Source organism: Temnothorax nylanderi, unplaced genomic scaffold (assembly GCF_030848795.1).
Source record: "Temnothorax nylanderi isolate EJ_2023f unplaced genomic scaffold, tnyl_v1.0 TNYL_tig0031_pilon, whole genome shotgun sequence".
NCBI lineage: Eukaryota > Metazoa > Arthropoda > Insecta > Hymenoptera > Formicidae > Temnothorax > Temnothorax nylanderi.
This window is the reverse complement of record NW_027249093.1, coordinates 446853-466408: the sequence shown is the minus strand read 5'-3', so window position 1 is coordinate 466408 and position 19556 is coordinate 446853. Positions and strand designations below refer to the sequence as shown.

The 19556-nt window shown below is 40.6% G+C and overlaps 2 protein-coding genes and 1 long non-coding RNA gene across 4 annotated transcripts; all 3 read left to right on the top strand.

Annotated features, from left to right (window-relative positions):
* Positions 1 to 4006: 4006 nt before the first annotated feature.
* LOC139770602 (uncharacterized) lies at positions 4007 to 5692 on the top strand. Its single transcript, XR_011717787.1, has 3 exons — positions 4007 to 4337; positions 4592 to 4672; positions 4771 to 5692. It is a non-coding gene; the product is annotated as an uncharacterized lncRNA (long non-coding RNA).
* A 2275-nt stretch (positions 5693 to 7967) lies between these two features.
* On the top strand, positions 7968 to 9071 carry LOC139770600 (uncharacterized). Its single transcript, XM_071702652.1, has 3 exons — positions 7968 to 8164; positions 8241 to 8373; positions 8443 to 9071. The coding sequence occupies exons 1-3, from the start codon at positions 8035 to 8037 to the stop codon at positions 8690 to 8692; spliced, it is 513 nt and encodes a 170-aa protein (XP_071558753.1). The 5' UTR covers positions 7968 to 8034; the 3' UTR covers positions 8693 to 9071.
* A 451-nt stretch (positions 9072 to 9522) lies between these two features.
* On the top strand, positions 9523 to 19382 carry Ap-2alpha (adaptor protein complex 2, subunit alpha). Of its 2 annotated transcripts, XM_071702625.1 has the most exons (14): positions 9523 to 9676; positions 10531 to 10619; positions 11389 to 11600; positions 11674 to 11867; positions 11956 to 12187; positions 12258 to 12366; positions 12450 to 13093; positions 13169 to 13300; positions 13390 to 13587; positions 13651 to 13985; positions 14068 to 14336; positions 14420 to 14564; positions 14662 to 14869; positions 14955 to 19382. In XM_071702625.1, exons 2-14 carry the CDS (start codon positions 10556 to 10558, stop codon positions 15030 to 15032), a joined length of 2820 nt encoding a protein of 939 aa, XP_071558726.1. In that variant the 5' UTR covers positions 9523 to 9676; positions 10531 to 10555; the 3' UTR covers positions 15033 to 19382. The 2 variants fall into 2 exon arrangements, with proteins under 2 accessions (XP_071558726.1, XP_071558727.1); XM_071702626.1 differs by lacking the exon at positions 9523 to 9676 and having other exon boundaries at positions 10512 to 10619.
* The last annotated feature ends 174 nt before the right edge of the window (positions 19383 to 19556 follow it).

The window sequence follows — 19556 nt, the reverse complement described above, 5'->3', positions numbered from 1 at the left end:
CACCTGAGGACAGGAATTTTTATATTCTAAACTGTACCCCTCCGCACCGCGCACGAAAACCTCCTAACCTACATTCCACTTAGGAACTAAAGAATTAAAGAAAATTAAATAAATAAAAATAATATTAATTGTAATCATGAAGAATACAAATTCTTTTTTGAAGTAAACGATTATTCTAGATGAATAAAATTTTTACTTGATTCAAATAACGGATAAACTTCTCTCAAGAAAATGTGATATCTTTATTGAAGTATATGCTTCTCTTCCATGGACTCTATATTGTAAGTAAACAGAATGTTCGTATTAATTTAATATTCTTGTTTCAAGTACTAAACTTGCTAAGATCTAGAATATGTTTTGAGTAAATGTGATACTTATGACGACTTTATGGTAGATTTGCTCATATATGAACTTATCAAATACTTGAAGCAAGTGATATTAACTTGTAGGTAGTATATATTTTTCTGTGTGCAGGAGCGACAAAGGTAAGTCCATCTGGCCATTAAAGGTAAGTGGTCAACATTGACCACATTGCAATGGTGAAATAAGGTAACATGTAAAATGATTATATATATATATATATATAATTTATTTATTTACTTATTTATTTGCCCCAAAGGGCTATCTTCTCTATATTTTCTCGCATAAGTGCGAGATTGGAAAAGCCGCAATTAAATCCCAATCGAGCGCGTGTTAGAACTCCCAATTCCACTTTTCTCACATCTCAAGTGATCGTGTCACTTGGAGATATTTCGTTCATCAGGTATCCTACTAAAATAACCAACAAATCAGGCCCCTTATAAATCGTGTCGCGGTCTTCATTAATGTTTTGTATATTAGATTATAAAACTGATAGGTAGGAAAATGGATATAGGTAGGACTATAGATCGGAATACGGGTAGGTAAGGATTCGGGTAGGCAAGGACAAGGGGATTAAATTCAATAGAAAAAATTGTAAACAAATATTAAATAATATTAATTTTTATATTAGAAATTAGTATTTTATAATAAATATCAATTTTTATTTTAAATAATACCAATTGTTTATACATAATTGTATTATATTGCATTTTACTGTAAATATTATGTAATTATTATGTATATATTATATATGTGTATCCTGTATAAATTGTGTACATTATGTAATTAAATTATGTATATTGTAATAACTCTTTTATAATGTTGTACATTATATTATTATATTGTAAAGTAAATTGTAAAAGATTGTTGTCTGCAAAAGACATCACGCTTGAAAAAAACTAAGCGTGTAAAAAATCTTGTCTGCTAAAGACATCACGCTTATAAAGTTAAGCGTGTAAAAAATCTTGTCTGCAAAAGACATCACGCTTGAAAAAAATTAAGCGTGTAAAATATTTTGTCTGCTAAAGACATCACGCTGATAAAGTAAAGCGTGTAATAAATCTTCCTTCCAGGGGGTGGGGGAGTCCTCCCGGACCCTTTAGGGGCACGGGGGAGCCCTCCACTGCGGGTTTTGCGCACCCGGAGTACCCGAGCACACCAGTACCGTAATCTACGGCAGCCCTACGGGTCTGTCGTGGACCGGGGAGTCCTTTTAAGGACTCGCGAGGTAAGCGGCCTCTATAAAAAGTCCGCTCGGCTGGTCGGAGCCGTGAGGGAGGAGCTTAGGCTCTCCTAACCGACCTAAGGGAAGGAAAACCCTGACAGAAAACCGGGGGTCCGGCTGCCCTGCTTAGGAGTCTGTCGTTGGCTTCGGCCACCCAGACTCCCGCGTCGCGTTGTCTGCGGAACGACACCCCACGCTTCGAAAGTTAGTTAGGCTAAAAAACTTATCGCGTCGCGTTAATTGTCTGCTTGGCGACACCTCCGGCTTCGAAAGTTAGTTAGGCTAAAAAACTTATCGCGTCGCGTTAATTGTCTGCTTAGCGACACCTCCGGCTTCGAAAGTTAGTTAGGCTAAAAAACTTATCGCGTCGCGTTAATTGTCTGCTTGGCGACACCCCCGGCTTCGAAAGTTAGTTAGGCTAAAAAACTTATCGCGTCGCGTTAATTGTCTGCTTGGCGACACCCACGGGAGCTAGTTAGGCTAATATTAAGTAATCGCGTCGCGTCGCATCGTGTCTGCTTAGCGACACCCACGGGCTAGTTAGGCTAATATTAAGTAATCGCGTCGCGTCGCATCGTGTCTGCTTAGCGACACCCACGGGCTAGTTAGGCTAATATTAAGTAATCGCGTCGCGTCGCATCGTGTCTGCTTAGCGACACCCACGGGCTAGTTAGGCTAATATTAAGTAATCGCGTCGCGTCGCATCGTGTCTGCTTAGCGACACCCACGGGCTAGTTAGGCTAATATTAAGTAATCGCGTCGCGTCGCATCGTGTCTGCTTAGCGACACCCACGGGCTAGTTAGGCTAATATTAAGTAATCGCGTCGCGTCGCATCGTGTCTGCTTAGCGACACCCACGGGCTAGTTAGGCTAATATTAAGTAATCGCGTCGCGTCGCATCGTGTCTGCTTAGCGACACCCACGGGCTAGTTAGGCTAATATTAAGTAATCGCGTCGCGTCGCATCGTGTCTGCTTAGCGACACCCACGGGCTAGTTAGGCTAATATTAAGTAATCGCGTCGCGTCGCATCGTGTCTGCTTAGCGACACCCACGGGCTAGTTAGGCTAATATTAAGTAATCGCGTCGCGTCGCATCGTGTCTGCTTAGCGACACCCACGGGCTAGTTAGGCTAATATTAAGTAATCGCGTCGCGTCGCATCGTGTCTGCTTAGCGACACCCACGGGCTAGTTAGGCTAATATTAAGTAATCGCGTCGCGTCGCATCGTGTCTGCTTAGCGACACCCACGGGCTAGTTAGGCTAATATTAAGTAATCGCGTCGCGTCGCATCGTGTCTGCTTAGCGACACCCACGGGCTAGTTAGGCTAATATTAAGTAATCGCGTCGCGTCGCATCGTGTCTGCTTAGCGACACCCACGGGCTAGTTAGGCTAATATTAAGTAATCGCGTCGCGTCGCATCGTGTCTGCTTAGCGACACCCACGGGCTAGTTAGGCTAATATTAAGTAATCGCGTCGCGTCGCATCGTGTCTGCTTAGCGACACCCACGGGCTAGTTAGGCTAATATTAAGTAATCGCGTCGCGTCGCATCGTGTCTGCTTAGCGACACCCACGGGCTAGTTAGGCTAATATTAAGTAATCGCGTCGCGTCGCATCGTGTCTGCTTAGCGACACCCACGGGCTAGTTAGGCTAATATTAAGTAATCGCGTCGCGTCGCATCGTGTCTGCTTAGCGACACCCACGGGCTAGTTAGGCTAATATTAAGTAATCGCGTCGCGTCGCATCGTGTCTGCTTAGCGACACCCACGGGCTAGTTAGGCTAATATTAAGTAATCGCGTCGCGTCGCATCGTGTCTGCTTAGCGACACCCACGGGCTAGTTAGGCTAATATTAAGTAATCGCGTCGCGTCGCATCGTGTCTGCTTAGCGACACCCACGGGCTAGTTAGGCTAATATTAAGTAATCGCGTCGCGTCGCATCGTGTCTGCTTAGCGACACCCACGGGCTTCGAAAGTTAGTTAGGCTACAAACTTATCGCGTCGCGTTATTGTCTGCTTAGCGACACCCCCGGCTTCGAAAGTTAGTTAGGCTACAAACTTATCGCGTCGCGTTGTCTGCGGAACGACACCACGCTTACAAAGTTACTTACGGGGAGCGCGCTTTTAGCGCTATAAGCGTGCTCTGTCTTTGTTCAACTTTCAGTAAGTAACAGAGATAGAATGACGTTGTCAGCGCTGATAGCGTCTCCCCGAACGCTTTAATCGAATCGTTCATTTGAATGTTTCAGAAAATAACGACGCAGAAGATGACATCGGAGCAGCGAGGGAATCCTGCGAAGCTGACATCCCAAGCAGCCTGAGAGGAGGAGGAGGCCTAGGATAGGCATCGGGCATCAGCGTACCAACACTTCTGGTAAGTGTTACTTTTTATTTTTTTTTTAAGATATTATAGAATCCCTCTTTGTGCTTATTCAGTTCCTACATTAAACCATGTTTTAAAATATAAATTAGTAAAAAGAAATATTTTGAAAAATTTGATTCAAGTTGATTCTAACGTAGAAACCTTTTTCGAAGGTGTAATTTAAAATATAATATTAATCTGAATAACGAATAAGATGTTCGATGCGCGTGACACGTATTTAATCGATTCGATTATTTTTATGTTACAGAAAATATCCGCGCTGGAAGGAGCATCATCTTCGCATCGAGGAACCACGAGTGACATCCCGAGCAGCCTGAGAGGAGGAGGAGGCCTAGGATAGGCATCGGGCATCAGCGTACCAACACTTCTGGTAAGTGTTACTTTTTATTTTTTTTTTAAGATATTATAGAATCCCTCTTTGTGCTTATTCAGTTCCTACATTAAACCATGTTTTAAAATATAAATTAGTTAAAAGAAATAAATCGAAAAATTTGATTCAAGTTGATTCTAACGTAGAGACTTTTTTCGAAGAAGTAATTTAGGAAAACATTAATCGGAATAACGAATAAGATGTTCGATGCGCGTGACAATTATTTAATCGATTCGATTATTTTTATGTTACAGAAAATATCCACGCGGGAAGGAGCAACGTTGCTTCGCATCGAGGGAACACGAGGGTCATCCCGAGCAGCCTAAAAGAAGGTGGTGAGTGTAATTGATTTTCACGTACTATGTCATTTATGTCACAAATTTTCTATTTCTTCTGTCTTTACTTAATCTAATCGTTCATTTGAATGTTTCAGAAAATAACGACGCAGAAGGTGACATCGGAGCAGCGAGGGAATCCTGCGAAGCTAACATCACGCGTCACAGCTGACCCTGACTGGTTGCTTCGGCGCTCCCCGATGGGTCAGCACCCCCGGAGTGGGGGGGTGGTTGGCTGGGGTTAGTCCCCCTCAGCCACCCACTTATTAATTTTTTATCAGTTTTTTATATAGCGCTTAGAAGGGACAGTGTGGAGGTTTTAGCCGGTAGGCTATGGGCGACGTCGCGCTGGGGGCAGGCTCAGAGGGGCTTCGGCCTCCCTGGAGTATTCCCCGTAGTTGCGATAAGCGCCCGTAGAATCCGGCACAATTCCGCCTCGGGCCCGAGAGGCGGGGAGTCTTTTGAAGATTTCCTCCACAATAAACAAAAAAAAAAAAAAGGAAGAAAATACCACAGTTTGGAGCGATTCTGACGTGGTCCAAAAAACGGCCTTATTGACACCCCTCCTTTGTCGCAAATTGACGATTAAAAATAAATACAGCTTAATTATTATCATTTATCAGTATGATACATAGTAACAGCTATGTATCTAGTAAAATTCGTGTTATCATACGTATTTTGGTCGTTTTCCGCGTGTAATTCCTCATTTCTACAATTTTTTATTGTTATTAATAATAAAAACGAGATTTTGTCGGCCTGACTGGCAATCAATTCAATGTATTAAAACGACGTTTCGACCCGTGCTTTGGGTCCTTAATAATTGGGTTATTAATAATAGTTTTTTACTATGTATTTTGAACAGCATTTTATAATTTTGTATTATATTATTATATTGTGTATTATATTATGTATTATGTTATATTATATTATGTACTGTATATTATTGTGTATATATTGTAAATAACATATATTTAATTTTTATTGTATTTTTTATTGTATAATAAATTGTATAAAGGATTAGCATTAAAAATTACAAAATTAAGATTAAGAAATTGTATTTTTGTATGCGAATATATGTATGGAGTATGGATAATAATAGAATAAAAAAATATGAAATATAAATAAAAAAGTAACACAAAAACACATAGGTACAAAAAAGAGGACCGCCGATTGGAATCAGCGGGGGTGGTGGAGGGCCTCTACAGAACAGCCTATTAGAATTCTTAATTGTCTTAATTTCTGGCGAAGTAAATGTCTCTTATTCAAGGTATAAATTTCATCAGCCCTACAAATTCGGGGTAACGTTGCTAAATATTTAAATAACGTTTCTTTCGAGATGATTTTCGTCACAAGCCCATACAAAGGCCTGGAGAAGCGTTTCTTTAAAGATCGCGTATGCAGCAGCAAAGGGGGAATAAAGGATGCTGATCACGATTAACGAGATCATCGAGGTTGATGCTAAAGTATGTCAATGTCGTCGGTCTCGTATTTCCAGACGGGATTCTTTATAGGGCGACGGACTTCTTTTCCCGTTTCTGAAACGTCGACGAGACCGGACAAGCCGCCATCGATGTGGGAGAACCTGACTCGACGTGACGTCATCTCCGTGAGGGTTTCGCCGATCGATAAGAGGCGTCACAGCGGTTCCTAATATGGATCGAAGATAAGGTCACTTTAAGTAATAATGACTTCTCGATCGATCTCTTCCATAATTGCGCAAGATTCTGATACACAGAACGTATTTGTTACATTATTACACTCAGTACGTCAATAAGAAAATCCTATATTAAATCTACTGATTTAAATATAATAGAAATGTTATTTTTTTCTAACATATGTTTCACAGATACATATATTTTATTTCGGTTCACATTTTCGCGCGGTGGGGGGAGGGGAGTAAAAAATCGACACGCGAGTGATTTACTCGTCGTCGTATCCTCGACATTGAATCGCGAGGGGACGGCTGGGGGGCGGTCGAAGAAATCGAATTGGACAGACGAATGCCCTCGAACGAATCTGGCTTCGGATTCTATGCCCGTCTCGGATTCTGTCAGCTAATAATAGCCCCCGGTAGCGCATACCGAAGAGCTACTATCTTTTCGACGTCAGTTTGCTTGTTTTCCTCGTCTACGTACCGGGCTATGAATAATTGTCCAATCTCTCGCCGAACGCGGTGTTTCAGCGTCGTCGAACGCGCGATGAGAAGATCTAAACGACGTACGCGGATATCGCGAGCCGAGAACGCAAAAGAGAGAGAGCTGATCTCTTTATTGAAATATTGAAATTTCGAGAATTTTTGTTAGAACATCAGGCACTCAATTTCAATGAGAATTTTCAAATTCATATAGAGAACCTCTAATCTTCGTGGTTTTGTCAATCATTGGGCGACTGTCAAACAAATATCATGTTATGTATCATTTTACATATATCTATTATATATCACTTTGTGCAACTCAATATTATAAATTCAATATTATAAATTAAGTATTTTATTATTCTTCTTAATATAATCATTATTAATCCGTCGTGATTGTCGTGAATGGAAAATCAGCTTAAGTACGCTTGGCGGTGGATGTGTCAATGCAAGGCCTTCGCAAGGCTGCGAATGCAACACGGAATTGTGTAAGACAACGCGTCGTCAAGAGAGATGAGTTGTTGGACGACGTACGCGCATAGCGATCGCCGAGTATGCTGTTCAGCTTCCGATCTAATTGCCGATCGATCATCGAGTCTATAAATTAACACGGTCGATTATCCAATGTCACCGCCGTGAATAAACTCACACGTAACGCGGTGACAGGTGATCGAGAATAAAGAATTGTATAATTGACATCCTCATATAAGTGTGTGTATTCGTCTCCCACGAGTTCCCAAGAAATCGCTGTCGTCATTCATTTCCGTAAACGTGTAATTTTACGTTTCTTCTTCTATGGTTGGAAACCGGATAAATACGCGTATATTAATAAACAGAAATTATCTCCGATAAAAATCACGCAATTTCTTTTATACACACGTATATGTAGATATTGTAATAGCATAATTTTGTTATTCCGTGCGCGCGCGCACGTGTGTGCTGCATTAAAACGTGTTTAAAATGCATATTTTAATGTTTCAAAAGCATGTTCTTTTTAAAATTATATCCAAAACCTGACATTAAAAACGTATTAAAAAAAACTCGATGTTTTACTTTCTTTTTTGTAAACATCTTTACCATATGTTCTGCTTGCTCCTTATTCTAGTTATAACGTTTGCCGTGAGGGGCGTTAGCGCACGGCGAGAATTTTTCGATTTAAATCGCGAACCAAACGTCGCCAAAGGTGTAAACACGTGGTTACGATATTATTACTTGCGCTACGTCGACCATGAAGAACAACGCGAGGAATGTCAAAGCCAAAGGTGGAACGGATAAGAGCGGCGATGAAGATAAGCCACGGGAAAAGAAGTTCGACAAGAAGAAGTACCGATTACAGAAGTACAGCAATAAGTATAAAAGTATGTCTACGGAATAATGCAACGTATAGGTTAAGTTTACATGCTTATTCACAACACCTGCCTGCCTTTATTTAAGTTAATCAATGGGAGGAGAGAAGGAAGAAGGCTGTGTTACGCGGATTCTACAAGGAGCTCAGGAAGGATCAGCAGAGTTCCGCGGAAACGTCGTCAGATTTAAATCATACGTCCAAGAACGAAGATGAGACGAGGTGTGTAAAGCAGAATCGATTCAGAATCCATAATTTCAGATTTGATATTGATTGAATGTGTGTGAACAGCAAATTGGGGAAGAAGAGCTACGCTTTTTTTAAGGCTAAGCAAGAATACCGACGGAAGAAGGAAGAGGAGAAGAGGAGGAAAGAGGAAGCCGTTTGCGTAAAAGCGGAACGAGAGGAAGCTCTGAAGAACTATAGGCAGAAGAAGATGCGTAACTTCAAGGTGTTATCAAAGAAGACCAGGAAGGGACAACCTGTCATGAAAGGCAGGATAGAGATGTTGTTGGAGAAGATACAGCGAAGTACGACGTAATCAGTGGTCGCTTCTTTGTCTCTGGTTGGACTGATTTAAAAGCATCATATCGTGGCACGGTGGAGCACCATTTAAAGGAACAGTGGAATATTTTCGCTTTTGTATATATATATATATATATATAGATATATATATATATCTATTCTATGTTACATAACGCGATATGTATAATTTCACTAATGGCAACATTTTCTTGAAACCTCATTAAGTTTGTGTCACAGGAGATTGCCTCTAAATTTGTCATGTCATTATTATATATTCTATGTAACTGTACCATTTGCGAATTGGAATGTGTGGAAGACAATCTCATAGTCGCACATTCTCAAATTCTAATAAAATAGAGTAATGAAAATTGAAGTAAATGGAATTGATAAAGGAATTTTTATTTTTTAGGCCTAAAAGTGACAATAATTTTACGAAGTAAATTGCAGTCGTAGTGCTTGTATATCGAATATATTTGAAAAAAATTTTTTTGCATCTAGAATGTTTCCACCGTGATAAACGCAATCGCGGACGATCGGAGAAAGATTTCGTTTTGCGAATTAAAGGCGAATCGATTCCTATCGACGCGGCGACCCTTTCGCTCGATCAACGGCAACCTTTTGGCATTCAATCGCTGCGCGGTGCCACGGACGAGTGGAGCCGAGCCGGAGAGAAGCCGTGGGCTCGAGCCGGCGTGCCCTTTCGCGGCTCGAGGCTCGAGGCTCGATCAATCGCGGACGGTCGCCGTCGCGCCGCACCGCGCCGCGCCGCGCCGCGGCGTTCGAAATACGAAATTCCACGCGCCAGCGTGGATCGCGCGTGCGCGCTGGCATTTCGACGGGCGGCCGTGTCTCGCTCGTCGTCGGACACGACGACGGCCAGTCGGTTGCAAATGGCGACAGCCACGAAGTCTCTGGCACGGGCTCGCGACTAGTTCCACGCCTACCGTGCGCCCCGCGAGCGAGCCGTGCGCGTAACGCCAGCCCCAGCGCCCCAGATACGGTACGTAGGCCCCCGAGCGCGAACCCCCAGCGGCACCGACCGGGGCCGCGGGGCCCCGCCGCGAATTCCGCGCGGACTCGAGGCGCCCTTGGAGGATCCCCGGCTCCGGCGCGCGACAGCTCGCGACCACTCGCGACGAAAAGGGCACCGCGGGGTCCCCCCGTCTCGTACCGTCTCGTACCGTCTCCTCCTTCGAGACGGTTCCCTGCTCCGTTCCCCGCTCCGGTTCCCTGCTCCGTTCCCTACTTCCTCGATCGATACGTCGACGCGATCGTCGGCCTCCCCGTCGGCCGGAATCCGACGGTCGTGTACGTGTTGCCCTTCCCCCCCCCCACTCCCCCCTCTGCCAGCCGGGACGGGGTCTCGGAGTAATCGGAGTGCCGCTGTCAAGCGTCGCCGTCGGAATTCGGCGCCGGCTCCGATACTCTGATCGCTCGACGACGCTCGACGATCGCGATCGCAATTGGCAATTGCCCACGAGTTCGATCCGCGTTTCCTCCGACGGCCGACGGCCGACGGGTGTACATACTTTATACCTCGCGGCTCCGCTCGGCGCCACGTACGGCAACTCCGTTTCCCGATAGCGCCGACCGGAGCAGAGAGAGAGAGAGAGAGAAGAAGAAAAGGTTTTTGTAAAAGATAGATCGCAAAGAACGGCACGTATAGACGGCAATGCGTGACGATAGCGACGGAGCGCGGCCCGTGCGTCCCGCCGTTGCGTCACGCCGTTTTTAGCGAGCGAAACAAATACCAATTACAGTATATCTGCGTCGGAAGCGCAATCTCTAAGCCGTCTCAGATTGGAGGGGAATGAACGTCCGAGTGTCCTCACAGCTCTCGCTCTCGTTTCGCAGGTAGTCTCGAGCAAGACGAGGCAAGATGCCGGCCGTCAGAGGAGATGGTATGCGTGGATTGGCGGTATTCATATCGGACATCAGGAATTGTGAGTAACGTCTTGGTAGTACAATTTTCCTTCGACGATATCCAGGTTTTGTAATTTATTAATTGTCGCATTATATGTAATGTGATTATCGGCGTTGTAAACTGTTCCGCCTGTTCCCGAACCAGTCGGAACTGTCGTAAGGCTGTTTCTTCCTGCAAACGCGCCGCTCTTGTAGCTAATAACGTTGTTAACGGCATTTCATTCATCGGGCGATAATGTGCCATTGAAACTGAAACAGTGTGCGACGTGTTTAACACTGTGAGGAGCAGGAGAAAGGGGGCGGTGTTCTGATACAGGCCTATCTTCTTGATACAGCTTGACTCTCAATATCAATCTGCGACACATTAGCATCGTTAGCTAAAAATTTATTAAAAACGAACGTAGGTCTCCTTGAGATATTTACGGTGGCCGCAATTGTACGGTTTTACGCATATTTTTGCATATTTATTTATAATTGTCTTTGCGCCTCTCAGATAACAGGATTAAGCCAGTTGATAATTGCCGTTATTTTTCATATTAAATGTTTCTGCTGACGCATTATTTCACGATAAAAATCCATTGATATTTGTAGGAAAAATATAAATGTAAAATATGAGTGTATTGCAACAGGAAATTTTTATTATCTTAATATTTATTATCTTTTTATTTATACGACAATAAGATGTAATACGTTTATATCGATGATTATAATTTCGTGATTGTTTTGTAAGGGATAGATACGCATACGCATGGTCTTTCCCTTTTTAAAATCTTACATTAATGTTACTAGGCAAAAGTAAAGAGGCAGAGATTAAGAGAATTAACAAGGAACTAGCAAACATTCGCAGCAAGTTTAAAGGAGACAAAACGCTCGATGGATATCAGAAAAAGAAATACGTTTGCAAGTTGCTGTTCATCTTTCTTCTCGGCCACGATATCGACTTTGGACATATGGAAGCTGTTAATCTACTTTCATCAAATAAGTATTCGGAAAAACAAATTGTAAGTACAACCGTTCGTAACAATGTAGCGGAATAATGATTATTATATGTCATCTGTCTCGTTTCAATTCTAGGGATATCTCTTCATATCGGTCCTAGTGAACACCAATAGCGATCTGATCAAGTTAATCATACAAAGTATAAAAAATGATCTCGCCTCGCGCAATCCAATTCACGTTAATCTGGCGCTGCAATGCATCGCCAATATCGGTAGCAAGGAAATGGCGGAAGCCTTCGGCAATGAAATTCCAAAATTGCTCGTCTCAGGGTACGACATAATGTATTTGCTGCTGTGTATAGTCATGCTGGTAGCTTATGTCAGACTCTCGTTCAGTCTTCAAATATCCGTTTTATAGGGATACCATGGACGTCGTGAAGCAAAGTGCTGCGCTGTGTCTGCTACGGCTGTTACGGACAGCTCCCGATGTCGTACCTGGCGGTGAATGGACGTCGCGTATAGTTCATCTGTTGAACGACCAACATCTGGGCGTTGTAACAGCCGCGGCGTCGCTCATAGACGCTCTCGTAAAAAGAAATCCCGACGAATACAAGGGCTGCGTTAGTCTTGCAGTTTCGAGATTAAGTAGGGTACGTTAAGCACGAATGATTGATCGTGTAACAGTAGGATTGTTATCTGACATTTCTTCCGTGATTGTAGATTGTTACATCGAGTTATACAGACCTGCAGGATTATACATATTACTTTGTGCCAGCCCCCTGGCTATCTGTCAAGTTACTACGTTTGCTGCAAAACTATACACCACCTGGTACTTAATTTATATGTGAAATACATTGTACGATGCACCATATAATATGTATAATATATTTATATATGTACATATTTTTGCAGCCGAAGATCCAGGTGTGAGAGGCAGATTAAACGAGTGTCTAGAAACAATATTAAACAAAGCTCAAGAACCACCAAAGTCAAAGAAGGTCCAGCACTCAAACGCGAAGAATGCTGTACTCTTTGAAGCCATTAGTTTAATTATCCACAACGATAGCGAGCCGAATCTCCTTGTACGGGCATGCAACCAGCTTGGCCAATTTTTATCGAACCGTGAGACCAATTTGCGATACTTGGCACTTGAATCAATGTGCCACTTGGCTACTTCGGAATTCTCGCACGAAGCCGTAAAGAAACACCAAGAAGTAGTAATATTATCGATGAAGATGGAGAAAGATGTCTCTGTGAGACAGCAAGCGGTAGACCTGTTATATGCCATGTGTGATAAAAGTAATGCCGAGGAGATTGTTCAGGAAATGCTAAACTATCTGGAAACAGCTGATTACTCGATTAGAGAAGAGATGGTCCTTAAAGTAGCGATTCTAGCGGAAAAATACGCGACTGACTACACCTGGTATGTCGATGTTATCCTAAACCTGATTAGGATAGCAGGCGATTACGTTTCCGAGGAAGTTTGGTATCGAGTTATACAAATCGTTATCAATCGAGATGATGTTCAGGGTTACGCTGCGAAAACCGTCTTCGAGGTAAAACATATTTTTTCCCTTTTGCTATTATTTATTGCTATTAATTATTGAACGTTCTACATATATGCATTACAGGCACTGCAAGCACCTGCTTGCCACGAAAACATGGTTAAAGTCGGTGGTTACATACTTGGAGAGTTCGGTAATCTCATAGCTGGTGACCAACGGTCTTCTCCAGCTGTCCAGTTTCAACTACTACATTCCAAAGTAAGTACTTTTCCATTTGCGAGAGAAGTGTGCACTACTGAGGATATACATAAATTTATACAAATACATTACAAATCTATCTCTTGCAGTATCATTTATGCTCTCCTATGACTCGAGCATTGCTGCTTTCGACATACATAAAGTTTGTCAATCTGTTCCCTGAAATACGAAGTCAGATACAAGATGTCTTCAGGCAGCATAGTAATCTACGTAGCGCGGACGCTGAGCTGCAACAGAGAGCATCGGAATACTTACAACTGAGCATTATTGCTTCAACTGATGTCTTGGTATGTAATTTATAATAATTGAAAAATATGAGACTCGCGTTACTGACATATTTGTTTTCGTAGGCCACCGTGTTGGAAGAAATGCCGGCGTTCCCCGAAAGAGAATCCTCTATTCTTACAGTTTTAAAGAAGAAGAAACCGGGTCGAGTACCAGAGAACGAAATTAGAGAGAGCAAGAGTCCAGCGCCGAACACTAATCATCACACTGAACCTCCCGCTGCTGCTACAACCGTGACAATTAACAATTCTTCTGCTGATCTGCTAGGATTGTCGACTCCACCTTCGTCTCAACCGTCTAGTAATACAGGCGTATTGCTTGATGTTTTGGGAGATATTTATAACATGCCAAATAAACTTGGTGCTACCAATGGCACCCAAAATACATACAACCCGAAAAAGTAAGATATATCATACGATTAGAGATTTTTATACAATTAAAATATTGATATCTGTAATTATTTTTCCGATTGTATCTTTCAGGTTTGTTTGTAAAAATAACGGTGTCTTGTTCGAGAATGACTTGATACAAATCGGTGTAAAATCAGAGTTTAGACAAAATCTTGGACGTGTAGGTCTTTTTTACGGAAACAAGACGCAACACGCTTTACACAGTTTTCAACCACAACTATCTTGGTCAGATGAGGATCAAGCGAAATTAGCTGTACAAGTAAAATCTGTTGATCCTATATTGGAAGCTGGCGCTCAGATCCAGCAAATGATCAATGCAGAATGTATTGACGACTATAATGGTACGTTATTTTGACATTTTTGCAAATTTTTATCAATTAACATCTGAACATCTTCCATTGCATGTGATACCTCTTATTTACAGATTCGCCGAGCATGATTATCTCCTTTATTTACAACAATGTGCCACAGAAGATCACGATGAAGTTACCATTAACAATTAATAAGTTCTTCGAACCGACAGAGATGAACGGAGAATCATTCTTTGCAAGATGGAAAAATCTTGGCGGGTATGTGACGTAGACGTAACGCACATGAGAGGAAGAGACGTAAGATCGATTCGAATAGTTCCAGATCAATTTATCGTACGTTGAATTTATTTTTCAGAGCAAATCAACAACGATCGCAAAAGATTTTCAAAGCGCAGCAACCGATGGATCTAATGCAAGTACGCACGAAATTACAAGGATTTGGGATGCAGTTGCTCGACGGCATCGACCCGAATCCCGATAACTTTGTCTGCGCCGGTATCGTTCATATGAGAGCGCAGCAAGTGGGTTGCCTGTTGCGTCTTGAACCTAATAAACAAGCCCAGGTAATTCACCATGTTCTCGAAAGATTCGAAAAAAGTAATAAGCGTGATTTGCATTTTTATTTAATTGCACATTCTTACTTTACAGATGTTTCGTTTAACGGTACGTTCGAGTAAAGAATCGATGTCGGTAGAGATCTGTGACCTGCTGGTGGACCAATTTTAAACGGCCTAGCAGGCGTAAATATTATCGAGAAATTAGCACTACGTCGTGAGAGGACATATCATTATCGAACGATGATGTCATCTCGCGTCGTTCAAAAAGATACTGATGGTTATTTGTTAAGAAATATTTGCGTTGTACCCAAGCTTACGCTCATAACGCTCTAATATAAAATCTATATCTTCGTGTAGGTAGTTTCGTGTCACTATATATCATTTTATCGAAGAGGCATAAGTTTGAATCAGGACTATCGAAATCAGGTACAGAAAGAACGAGGGATGTGTACATGAACTGGCTATGACAGACAGTATTATCTCACGATTGAGGATACTAAAGTGTGGATCTGTTTTGAATGCGTCTACATCTTACATTACAACCTACAATTTAAGTGAATGAAGCAAGAATGCGATATGGAGAAAGGGAATGAAAAGCTAGAGATTTTAGTTATGGATATGTATGTACTGTAGAAGCACTCGAGCCGTATCATAGAAACAAAGCAAATAATATTTTTTTTACAGAGTCTTATAATACAAGTATCCCTCCGTACCGTTACAATTTATATAGTTTTTAAACATCAATTGAGCTTTGTTCATTAAGAGATGGAACATCTCTCTTTGCACATCATTTTATTTTATATCGTTTTGTACCTACGCGTCGTAAGTTTTGTTCATATTCATGAATTGCTTGCATCGATATTTTGCCATGAGATTGCCGCGTGATCGAGAGTAGATTTGGGCACAATGACAGTAGTTGTATAATATGAGCTGTTTAACTATAGATATCCGTATATTTAACGGAGCTGCGAAATAATTATTGTATATAATTAATAGTTTATATTTAATTGTCTTTGTCCCGATCATGATTTTGAACAATGTCCTAGATTTTCTATCATTGATGTATAAATCCATGGCTGGTTATTTCTACGTTTGCAAGATGTTATGGGAGGTATGTCGTATTAGTAAATCATTAATTGAAATCTAAATGTTTTGCAGGTTAACTATTTGTAACTATAGAAGTACGTTTTATTATCTTCAGAGTCTTGCGTAAGATGTATATTTCAGTAGAGTGTACAACTCTGTACAGATAATAATTACTAATGTGTTGAAGTTTTGTGGAATGCGTTTTATAATGATAACAGCGGAAAGAGCAGCTCTAAATATGATTTAAATATCGCTTTACAATGATCGGTGACGTGATCGTTACCGATTTTGTAAAGCTTTACACAATTGTACATATGAAATTCATCACAAATGGCTATAAAGATTTTCAGGATAGATTGCGCTAATTCGTAGCCATACAAGCTCAAATTTGTTTCTTATTCTTCAATTATGCTTTATTTTTCAGGGAAGTAAGATGTATATTTTTCATATTCATGTAGATGTAAATCCATGTCTAATGTTTCCATTATATTCCTTTTCCCTTAGATTGTATAATGTATTAGCTGTATTTTAATTATAGTATAATCCGGTCGAGAGAACACGGCGCTATCAGTTTTTACGACTTGATTTATTGCATAATGAGATTTTACTATTATTGCCTTTCTCCTCTTTCTAATGTTATTTTACGATACACGATAGGATATTTTATTGTTAAGTATACGATTACAATTGTCGTTAAATCATAAGTGATGTGAAACGAAACGTGGGCGTTTTATATTTTCATTCCTCTCGTTCTCATAAAATAATTAATGTTTCAGAGACAGTGTAACATTTATTTTTCAATTAAATTACATGTAAATTGCTATAAAATGTAATCAACACTTTTAATAGCGGTACCAACATGTAATCGAAATTAAAATTATGATCTATAAATTATTATTAGAAAGAGAAAGAGAGCGAGAGCATAACAATTGGCTGTGTTATACTATTATAGATTTTTCTTAAGTATAAATGTAATATATATGCAAAATTGGTGTAATTTGTATGTTCTGTATATTAATGACATTTTAAATCACGAACTTCTTTTAATCGTTCGATAATTAAGGTACAGATCAAAATTACATCAAAATTTTTACTCTTTTTAAAATCAGGAAAAATTACAACAAAAAGATACAAGTGTCCCAGCGTTTCACAAGTCTAAACATTCCTTCGTGATAGTTTTCTTATCCAAGGTTTATGAAATACCGCAATACTGTGATTTTTCGCTGTTTCTTATCCTTAAATTTTTTTCCTAAGAAATTCTTAATGTGGACCGAAGAGATGGAAATTTGATGGGAGCTAGATTGAAATTGTGTAGTAGTATGAAACTTCTCACTTCTGCATAAATTTTAAAGTGTAATTTAAAATTGAAAAATATATTAATATATTATTTTATTTCCAATTCCGTAAAAATTTTAAAGTGTAATTTGAAATAAAAAAATATATTGTTAATATATTATTTCTATATACATAATATACTTATATATACATATAATATATATAAATTATAAAATACACTTTAAAATATCTGTGTAGTCACATGAATTTTCTTCTCTATCCAAACTATACATTAAGAATATTTTGTAACTTCTGTTGATTTCCTGCGTACGATAATCGACTTTTATTAACGAATCTCAATGTACGCGAGTTTTTATATGTCGTTTTATCGAGCTTTATTCTTCCGAATTTTATACGTCTGGAAATGTTGCCAAACTGATTGACGTGGACCCTCGACCAACTATTGACCACCAGTCATGGATTTTGCGAGAGTTTGATAACATTAGTTTTAGAAAAAGACAGTCAACGATATATATGATATTTATGATAACGATATCCCCCTCATTCGTATTATTATATAGAGCCCGCGTTTATTATATAGAGATGAGAATCGTGTTGCGCTTAAATTTAAAGGGCCCACGCACGATCTAACGATTTACGTAGCAAAAGACTATTGCGCGAATCAAGTTCGTGCTATACGTAAAATTAAATACACACTAGAGAAATATCACACGAAATTTATGCAGATCGCTAGATCGTGCGCGGGCCGTTTCACATTCAAATGAAAGTTGCGTTAATATATATATAATATACATACCTTTATATATTATAAAAAAATACATGAATTATATATATATATATATATATATATATTATTAAGAGAAATGTGTGGCGACACACAGTTGTTAGATTATCACGTGGCGATGCTCCGATCCGCTGACGATCGAAGCCGTCGACGTCAATACGATATTTGACTGCAACACGTGCCGAATATTCGAATAATCCGAATACCCTGAATGTCCATCCGTGATTCGTTGTTACCCGTTAGAATTCTTCGGTAAGCCGAATGTTCTTAAAAGTCGCGCGAAGCAACGTGATACGAGACACCTCGTATAATTTATCGCGTTTCGCATTTCGCATTAGCGCCATAGAGCCTATCACCTCCTTAGGATTATATCTGCGAACGTCGGGATATTCTAATATTCGGATATTCGAGCGTGTGCAGTCCTAAAAATACTCGTTTGTTCGCGAGAGAAATTAAGAAAAACGAAGAGTGTGTGACCGTTGCGCGGGAGTGTCTACCTTCTCGCGCCGTCGTTCTGTGTCGTTGTCTCCTTTTCGATTGCGGTCTAATCGTGTACAGATTTAATGTAGAAATTTAATAGACCTACCGCGAGCAACTGCCGAGATGGTTGATGAGCGCGAAAAGAAAAAAAAAAGAAGCGCCGAGGGGGGCAAATCGCGACCGGATTTTCGGCCACGAGCCGCCTCGCTCGCGCTTACGGACGAGCGTATTGTACGATAATATCATAGTGGATTGCGACTTTCGTCCCCTTTGTAATTAACGACGCTCATCGTATTTATTTCCTCGTGTAGCATATATGCATATGGGCGGTTGCCTCGCACGGTTTTTCGACCGTCGTGAACTCGAGGTCGAAATTAAAGTTAACGAGCGTACATTGGTCTTGATCTCCAGCTGCGATTAATTGTATTACTATGTTACTCTTCTTCGCGCAGCGAGTTTCGTAGGAGGACTTTTCGTTCTAGTTATGCACGTGGCACATCGTTCGAATACACGTATTTCTTTTTTCCTTTACACATACGTATTACGAATTTCGCCGTTTCGATTTAATATCCGTCGAATTCCGAGCTTCGGGGAACTTTGCGAAGCTCGAGAGACGCCGTAGTTTCTACATTCAATCTTTACGCGAGAACAATCTTTAGTCCCGTAGCGTGCGTTCGTTTTCGCCCTTTTCTCTCTTCCGAGTACCGCGCTCTAGCCGATTCCTACGCAGAATAAATCGTGCAAGCGTTCTTTCCTGGATCACCGATTTATTTTGTATCGTTTAGCTTTGTATGTACATGTACGTTTATAAGACATTATTGATTTATATCATAAAATAATATATAAACATAAATATTATCTCTCATACAAAAATGTGCCTACTTTGTCCGACTCTTGATTCTCTCGTTTTTGTTCCAATAGTTTTCTCCGTTTAACAATAAGTTCAATCTCAATCTTGTGTCATATATTTTACTTAATGATCAAAATTCTTATAAGACGTGCCGAATGTTGATTTATTGTAACTTTTATAACTAGATTGCAGATTTC